The sequence below is a fragment of the Rhea americana genome, unplaced genomic scaffold (assembly GCF_003343005.1).
Source record: "Rhea americana isolate MKP2758 unplaced genomic scaffold, rheAme1 scaffold_124, whole genome shotgun sequence".
Taxonomy (NCBI): domain Eukaryota; kingdom Metazoa; phylum Chordata; class Aves; order Rheiformes; family Rheidae; genus Rhea; species Rhea americana.
Window position 1 is genome coordinate 1,661,271 of NW_028185306.1, and position 9,427 is coordinate 1,670,697.

The following is a 9,427-nucleotide window of genomic DNA, read 5'->3' on the forward strand; positions in this document are numbered from 1 at the left end:
GTTTTATATGAAGTCTAATGGATTTATGAGTGATACAAAACATAACTTAGTCCAGTGTTGCAGAGAGAACTCTTGACTAGCAAGCTGCACTAGACCAGAATATGGAATTGAATAGATGAGGCCTGAAAGAAGCTTTTATGCTGTATTGAAGTAGGCAGAATTGTGAGGTATTGTGAGAAAATAGCTTTTTTAGCAATGGGAAAATCAGAATTCCTTTTCATCTGCTTTGAAATCCTACTGATAGAGGGGTTACATACAAAAGTGTGTAGCAAAATGTAATGTGAATATGTGAACTCAAATAGATAACTATTGATGAAAACATTAAAAAGGTTGTCTGCCAGACTTCCTCATTTTTTTCCTATTCATAAAAATTAAGACTTTCCCCTTATTTTAAACTTTTAAGCAGTGACAGAAATGTTAACGTTTTTTGCAAAAGCTGAAAAGCAGCGAAGTCCAGTAAAGTCCAGTTAGGACAGTAAGTTTCTTCATCACTTTCTGTTCTAAGAAAGGTAATTTCAAATTATTTTCTGCTTTCAAGTCTAGCTTTTAATTCTTTAATTACTCCCTAACATTACATTTCTTTTATTTTACTTTGCTATTTTTATTTAAGTTGTGCTCAGATCTTCTCCAAAGTATTGATGGTATATTTTACTTTACAAAATAGCCATTTTGCAGCTTAATTTGCATATTTTTTCCTATGTGTTTGGATTACTTCTATCTTAGGTAGTAGCTTGGTTAGCTTTTCTCAAATGTTTGTCAAAGACTTGGCCTTCCTCAAATTGATAGTCTACATAGCATTTTATAAAAAGAAAGTGAACTAAACTATATAAATGCCAATATTTGAATAAAAAGATATATTGCTTTAATTCAGGTTTCACATGGAATAACTCTAAAATCTTAACATTAAAAGAATTAATACTCTATTTTGCTCCAGATCTGTGCAAACCTTGATGCATGTAGAATCATGACTGTTGAAGAGCATGCCTCCCAACTGAGGAATCAGGTGAAGGAACCATATAAGAAGACTGTGATTGCAGATGACAAAAGAAGGGTATGCTTTATCAAACTAATCTGTGTTACAATTATATTACCCTTTAAAGGTATTTTGTACAATATGAAATCTTACCTAATGGTCTTTTTCTATACATTTATTGTGATACTCCTAATTTGGATATATGGGTGTATGCATCTGTTGCATTCCTTTCAATGGACAAGTATCAGTAATGTAAACTTTTTTTTTAATCCTACTTTTTAACCGTTTTACTTTTTTAAATAAAGTAAAAATTTTTAAATGTTTGTCTAATTTTTGAGGTAACTAGTCAAAGGACCTTCTGAGTCATAGTTGAAATGCTTGTATTGAGGTGCCACTATATTCACTAAACATGTTATATTCACAGTGTAATTTTCATAATGTTCTGAATTACTTATTTTGTGACTCTAAGTGATCAGAGGACCAGTACACTTAGCAAACTTAATTTCTTTTGAAATTAAGGTTTTAGGTTAAAAAGTTACTCACTGTGATATTAGCCAAGAGTTCAGTCCAGTGTTTTTTTTATTACCAGAAGAAAGATGTTTACTTGTTTTTGCAATCAATTTATTTGTAGGATCCATTTAGAGAGAAAATTATCGAGATCATGACAGAAATTCAAAAGTATTGCCAGCTCCATCCAAAATCTGAGTTTGGAACTCAGCCATATGAACAGTGGGTGATTAGAGAGGAGAAGAAAGGTAAATGGACAGGGAAAATTTCCTGACTTTCAACTCTTGAGGTTGAAAACAGGCATAGTTTTATGTGTTTTTTGTCTGCTTTTAGCGGCAAAAGAAGAAAAACGCAAGGAACGTGTCTGCGCAGAACACTTGAAGAAATACAACGATGCTTTGCAAATAAATGACACTATTCGAATGGTTGATGCATACAATCACCTATGTAACTTTTATAAGGAGGAAAAAAGTAAAAAAACAATAGTGAGTGATGATGAGGATGAACCAGCAGTATCAAAACAGGATGAAACAGATGAATTTCTAATAGGTTTGTTTTATGGTAAGCATGAAATACATGGTGATATTAAATATTTGAAATACATAACTAATGGGCTCATGCAAATTATTTTAGTACACAGTAGTTTATTAGTTTGTAGAGACTGTTGTTATTTATTATGACAATGTTTGGATGTCCCAGTTCATATGGTAAGGACTACATCAAACTAAATCAGTGTAATCGTGTCCCAGTGTATAATAGAATATCTTCAACTTTTTCCCAAGAGCACTTCCTTTTGGCTGATAAGTACTAATTTTCCCTGCTTTTCTCTGTTGAAGTGTTTCTGAGAGACACTTTGATAGATAGTCCTTTCCATGCAGTAGTCACTCTTGAGGGACAGTAAGCTGAGCAACTGGAAGACAAAAGTAATGTGGAATAATGGTTATTCAACTGACTACTTCTATCAAAGTTTGTTAGTATGTTACAAAGAAAAGGGAGTGTGTCCCTGAGTAAGCTCCAAATAAAGAGCAGTTTGTAAGAGAAGTAAAAAGAAGATTAAATAGCAGAGGCCAAAGTTAGCTGCCCTTTTCTCAAAGCATTCCCTTTGTAACTGTGATTCATTCAGTCTTTTACACACTAATCATCTTTCCCTCTTTTTTTCCCCTTACTGCCCACAGGGCAGGATTAGTCCCATGCCATATGGCTCATGGATGGTGCCTCCTTCCCTTGGTATCTAGAAAGAGAGTATTTTCCCTATACTGACCATGGAGTATAGCAAAAGCATATGGTAAAATATTGTGGTGATTTATTTTGATTAGTGTGCTTTCGAAGAATATAAACTAACTTGAAAAATAAACTGATATACCATAGCTCTTCCTACTGAGTGTGAATTAGCTATATGGGGCAGAAAGCTGCTGCTCTTTTTTGATTTTTCTAGAGCTTTTATTTTACAGGGTTGCTTTTTTTTAAAAAAAAAAAAAAAACTACATTTGTTATTTTTAAAGCAAAAAAGAAACAGCTGAAAGAGTTGTCTGGAAAACCTGAATATGAAAATGAGACACTAACAAAGTTGCGCGACACCTTAATGGAGGAGTTCACGAAGACTGATGAACCAAGAGGAATTATTTTCACAAAGACGCGGCAAAGTGCTTTTGCTCTGTTTCAGTGGATTAAAGATAACAAAAAATTTGAAGAAGTGGGAATTAAGGCCCATTATCTTATTGGTGCTGGAAACAACAGTGAAACTAAAGCTATGACTCAGGTATAGAACTATGCACTACAGTGTTAATTTTATACACATTTTGAGGAAAGAGCTTGTTTTAATGCTAGGAAGAAAAAAGAAATTCAGAACCCGGTGTTCTGGTCTCCTACTTTCCACCAACTTATCATGATAAGCTAAATTTATTAAAAATAACAGCATCTTAATAATTCTATTTCCACAAGAAACAAACTTTTTTGTTGCTTAGATTCTATGAGACTAACAAGCAGTCATCTCCAAGAGGAGTATATAGTCAAAAGGGTTACAAGTTGTAGTGAGATAGTGAGACATAGGAGGAAAACAAAATGATAGCAAAAAATGTGCTAAGAGTTCATATTTATTGAGACAGTAGTAATTCTAATTATATTTTAGTTGCTGAATTGAAAGATAAAATGAATTGAAGTGTTAATGTCTGTCATTTTCTGATATTGCTGCTTAATCAATTTATACCAACTTATGTCCATGCTTTACACTGACATATAATCCTCAAATGAGAATTTGCCAGAATTCACAATGAAATTTGTTATTCATTCAGCAATCTCAATGTCTCATACCATTGTGCTGACTTCTCACACAGCATCTCCCTATTGTCTGGTAGCTTCAAATCAAACAGCTTTCAAAATTCAGTACTCCAGTATCACTTCTATTCTACTTTTAACTCCCCATGAAGTTACCATTTCAGCATTTAAATAAAAATGTAGGTTAATGCTAAACAGAGTCCATTTACTTCATCTGCTCTCAGTTTTTTTAAAAAGGCATTGTTTTCTCAAAGATGCTTGTTTTGTATTAAAATTTATTCTTTCATTTGTGTATCACATTGTACAAAGCAATAACCTCCAGATTTCAAAACTGAATGTAACAAACAGGAACTTTCTGTCCACAGTTCAAAAGATGTCATGTTCCTGTGCTCAAGCTGTTAAAAGTATCCAGAGCCTGTGCTCCTGAATTATCTGGATATTTTAAAGTGTCATCACTATGGTTTTTTTGGTACTCCACACAGCAGTCTTGGCAACAAAATGAAGTTGTTATGGGTAATTAAGTGCTGTGGATCCTGAGTTGGAAGTGCTAAAATCTGTACTTAAAGCTGAAGTTACAGAAGTGATAGAAATTTAAAACCTCTGAATAACTACTTAAAGAACTTGCTAACGATAGAACAAAAAACTTATTACCAAACCTCCTCATGACAATGAAATGAGGTTATCAACTGAAAAGTTTCAGATCTTCACTGCTTAAGCTCAGTTACCTTAAAAAGAAAGGCTTTTGCCCTCTCATCCCTCAAAATGATGCTGAACATTTATTTTTTCAAGTAGGGATCCCTTGTTGTTTGTAATCTTGAAAGATGCTTAAATACAGCTATTTAAGCCACTAACATTTGGTACTCTGCTCTGAAAACTTGAGCTATAATTCCTTAAGCATATTAATTGTAAGAAACTAGTGTCAGAAACTAATACTGAAAGTTACTATCCTGATTTGCTTTAATTTACAGAATGAGCAGAGGGAAGTCATTGGTAAATTCCGAGATGGAAGTGTAAACTTACTCATTGCTACTACTGTAGCTGAGGAAGGCTTGGACATCAAGGAGTGTAACATTGTTATTCGCTATGGCCTTGTCACCAATGAAATTGCTATGTTGCAGGTATGAGTTTACTGCTCATCTAACTTATTTTGGACTATGTAAATGGTGAATCATATACCTAGACTTTGGAGCTAATCTTGGAGCACTTGCGTACATGATAAGAAAATGTTCTTGTTAACAAGGTTCATTTCTAGGGGTCATCCTCAGTCAGCATGCAACATAATATTACTCACAGAAGTAAATGTTCGTTCAGGCTCATAACAACTAATAAGCTGTATTATGCTTTGTCCAGAAAAGGTATGAGAATGTGATCGGAGGAGTGGTTGAAACTGATTTTCTATCCCTTCTCAATGGGAAAAAGATGGACTTCTATCTCATTTCCCTCTCACACCACTGTATTTTCTATTGCAGTAGTATTTCCAGCTTATGATCAGCTGGTATTATGTTCATTGCTTTATGACCACCAGACATACATTTTTTTCCTTGATGTATCAGGAACACTCTCCAGTCTCTGTAATAAATCAGGTATCTAAATTAATAAAGACAGATAAAAAGAGATAATGACATATCAGAATAACAGTTCATCCATGTTCTCATCTAATTTGTGAGCACATTTGAGATGGTTAAGTGCATGCTTATTTTTTGTTGGCAGAATAAATTTTCTGCTTTAAAAATTTTGTGCTAATCACAAGTCTTTTCAACCTTGAAAACATATTATGTGGTATTTCAGGGAACATAATGCTTTTATGTTGTATTCCTTGTAAATTGTAGGCCCGTGGTCGAGCTCGAGCTGATGAGAGCACCTATGCACTTGTGGCTTCAAGCAACTCAGGAGCAGTTGAACGTGAGGATGTTAATAGCTTCCGTGAGAAAATGATGTATAAGGCGATTCAGCGTGTCCAGAAGATGCCACGGAAAGAGTACTTAAACAAGGTGTTTACTGCAATTCTGCATCTTTCTTTTAAAAAGAGCTTGTTTATATTGTAAAGAATACTTTCTACTTGAAAACCTGCTTGAGGAAGAAAATTTAAAATATTAGCTACTACATCTGGCCTTGGATTCTTCTGCCAATATTAATTGTATAATTTGTGTTTTCTGAACCTTTAGAAATGTCTGTTTTGCTATTGATAGGGGTGAAAACATACAATTGGGGGGAATTGACCAGAAGTGGTGTTGTCGATGAATTCGGTAAAAACTGAAAGAGAAAAATAATTACTTTTCATTAATACCTCTTTCTTCCTTTAGAAGACATACCTTATTAAAATAATTACTAATTTATTATTAGAATTTATTTTAATTTGAAAATATTCTTTTAATTTTTCAGGATAAGTTCTACTTTTTAGGCTCTAGGGTTTATGAAAACAAATCTCTATTGATCTGCTGCTATCATTCCACTGGAATGTTACGGTGCTTTTATTGATCTGTTTCTAGATTCAGACCTTCCAGTTGCAAAGTATAATGGAAAAAAAAATGAAGACAAGGAGAGATCAATGTAAGACATATACGAAAAGACCTTCACTAATAAAATTCTTATGCAAAAATTGCTGCAAGTTGGTATGTTCAGGAGAAGATATACAAGTTATTGAAAACATGCATCATGTCAGTGTGAAAAAAGATTTCCAGTAAGTGTTTATGAACTACTGTATCTCTTTCAGGCAGAAATAATTTTCTTTTCAATGAGGCTGTATGGGGCCTGTAACACTCAAGGCACTGTGTGTGTGTGTGGGTGGAGGGGGGAGAAATTACTCCAGTGTTGTCAAGTCCTAAGATCTATGGAGTTCACAATTAATGAGTTTGAAGGAATGGTGTTTTTAACCCTTAATTTCCAGTTCACTAGAGACTGAAACTTTGGGAAAAGATAAAGTTCCTGTGGTAATACTAACCAGGTCACTTGATATTTTTTCCACAGTGCAACAGCAACCAAAGCTGAACACCAGTTACCCAGTGCAAAGAGATCCATTTACATAAACCTGTAACTGAACCAGGATAAAAGTTTGAGCCGTGACCAATGACTCATGAGCAATATACTGGCATGCACCAAGCACTGACAATTGTGTGCTTACAGAATGTTAATTCCAGTGACCCACCTCCCAGTGTGCTCTTGCTCTTTCTTGCCTCTATTGCAAGAGAGGCCATGCCACATAGTTTAGTAAACATTCACCTATGTTGAGCAATGTTTAACTTCGCAGTTTCAGAGTGCAAGGAGGTGACTTTTACCTTTCATAATGCAAATTAACAGACTAAGAAAATATTTTAGTTCAACTTTTGCATTTGCTCAGTGTAATAAATTTGTAATGGATTGTACATTACAGATAAGACATGCTTTGCTAGTTATATAGTGGACTCTGCCCTGCCAAGTTACTATCCTCCAGAGTTCTTTCATTGAGACACATCACTGACACAATTTTAAAAACTTTCTGAAGAGTTAATGAGAAATTAGTACTCATACATTATGGAAAAGGAAAATGAGCTGCAACCATAAATAGACCGTTTTAACTGTGAAATTTTCGTGTTTGCTTAATGTAATCAGTCCATCCAAACTATATGATAATCCTTATAACCATTCAGTATGGTTCAGACCCTAGCAAGTCTCAGCATCAAGTACTCCCTAAACTAAATGGTACAAGAATGTGCATGTACTCTGCAGCTCTGGATAGTCAGAATCAGATGATTCTGTTAAGGATGAGGTTCGACTACATGGAGTAGAAAGAGAACTTCTAGTTTGCAGGTATCATTTCTTTGTTCTGTGGCACCTGAAAAAAAAGCTAGATTTATTCCCTATGTGGTGGGGGAGGACATAAGATATACAGGCTTTATATAGCCTAAAATGCTAACAGAGAAGATGTRGAGTGCAACTTTATCTCATCCTCTTACTTAGGAGCATGAAATACCACCCTGCACTTTCTCCAACTCCTGAATGTGCACAATAGTCATTGCTGTGTGTCTGACTTCAGCAGTTGTAGTCACTGTCTTAAAGGCCATCTGTAGCACAGAAAGACCAATGTATTGATTTGTGCTTTCTGTTTGTTTTTAGAAGCCTTTACCATACCAGAGAAAATAAGACATTGCAAGATAAACATGCTGATTACCAGACAAATAGAGAAATTACATGTAAAGACTGTGGACAAGTAAGGAAGAATCTTTTCCTTGTTTTTATTTTTTATTGTTGTTTGTTTCTTTAGTTCTTTATTTGTTTAATGATACTGTCTGTTTTATCTAAAATGTAATTTCTTTACATCTGTAGGCTTGGGGAAATATGATGGTTCACCGAGGTCTTGACCTGCCTTGTCTAAAGATTAAAAATTTTGTGGTTGTGTTTGAAGACAAGAAAACAACAAAGCAAATTTTTAAGAAATGGGGAGAACTGCTAGTCAGGTTCCCTGGTTTTGATTATGCAGGGCATTGTCCTTCAAGTGATGAAGATTAAGGACTCTGAAAAAGGGCTTTTGCTTTCCTTCTGTTTTTCTGACTGCTGATTAGAAGCTCCTGTCCCATATAGTGAGGACTGCACATTAAAAACTGAAAGTCTGAGCTTGAGGAGGAGGGGAAAAAAAGACCTAAGGGAGGAGAAAAACTAAGGCAAGTGGACACTGTCTGCACTCATTTGCAGTGATGCTCCAAGACAAAGAATAAGACCACGTAGACTGCAATGGTGTGTATCCATGGAACAAACTCCCCTCTCTACTCAATACAGCACTGAATGGAGTGACAATACTGGCAGAAATATATTAGGCAAACAGTGACTCAGCACAGAATGTAAGAGACATCTTTGGACTTGTTCATGGTGGTGATTTTCCATTTTTCTGCTGCAACCTCTTTGAAGATCAGTTGTCTTAAAAGAGGAGCTGAGTAAAGAGAATAGATCAGCTGAGCGTTATTTGTGAATCACTGTTGATTTGTTTCTGAATCATTGTTGACTATTTCCATGGCTGATTTCTCTCCCATCTTATCTTTAGCTGTTAGCTAAAGATTAGCTGTTTTTACAGATCAAAATGAAGTTTTCATTAAAAGATGTTTCAAAAATCACTYCTTTAAGTCAACTTGAAATTGGTTATTTTAATATCTAAGAAGCACAATGCCATGTTTAACTTATGTATGTTAGTTTCATAGGACTGTTAAACAATGGATATACATGTATTTCTCCAATAAATGGCTATAATGAATGACCTTTGCCAACTATGATTTTTATTCTCTCTCACTGTAAGTATTTTGACAGCAATAATGCCACAGTTTCATCCTAGAAATTTACAGGATACTAGTATTCTCACTGCAAAAATAGCATAATATGGCTCCCTATTTATTTAACTGACAGATTTCCCTCCTCCCCCCTCCATTTGAAAGTAAAATACTGGAGAGTGGAAAGAAGGTCTGTTTGTTGTAACTGTCAAGCTTTGCAAATTCAAGATAAAGTGGTGTGTTTATTGGCATGGGCATGTAAACACTTGAGTAGCCCCAGGTAAAACTTGTAAGTATTCCTTTGAATATAGCCTGGCAAAAAATCTTTTTTTATGCCTAGATCTGTACTTGCTCTACCTTTTTAATAGGAATGGAAGATACCCTGTACATTTTATAAAATCAATTTGATTCCAGGTATGCATTAGGACCAGATCTGGAG

The 9,427-nt window shown here is 34.8% G+C and overlaps 1 protein-coding gene across 3 annotated transcripts in view; it reads left to right on the top strand.

The window, feature by feature from the left end:
- Positions 1-8,998, top strand: part of IFIH1 (interferon induced with helicase C domain 1) — a 28,369-nt gene extending 19,371 nt beyond the window's left edge. The window contains exons 8-17 of one of the 3 annotated variants that reach the window (XM_085325870.1): positions 935-1,051; positions 1,605-1,728; positions 1,814-2,041; positions 2,983-3,239; positions 4,723-4,872; positions 5,584-5,745; positions 6,244-6,434; positions 6,722-6,784; positions 7,847-7,940; positions 8,057-8,998. In XM_085325870.1, coding sequence (XP_085181996.1) covers positions 935-1,051; positions 1,605-1,728; positions 1,814-2,041; positions 2,983-3,239; positions 4,723-4,872; positions 5,584-5,745; positions 6,244-6,434; positions 6,722-6,784; positions 7,847-7,940; positions 8,057-8,239 — 1,569 coding nt within the window. In that variant the 3' untranslated portion in view covers positions 8,240-8,998. The remainder of the gene's footprint in view (positions 1-934; positions 1,052-1,604; positions 1,729-1,813; positions 2,042-2,982; positions 3,240-4,722; positions 4,873-5,583; positions 5,746-6,243; positions 6,435-6,721; positions 6,785-7,846; positions 7,941-8,056) is intronic. The other 2 variants (XM_085325871.1, XM_085325872.1) reach the window with 2 other exon arrangements.
- The last annotated feature ends 429 nt before the right edge of the window (positions 8,999-9,427 follow it).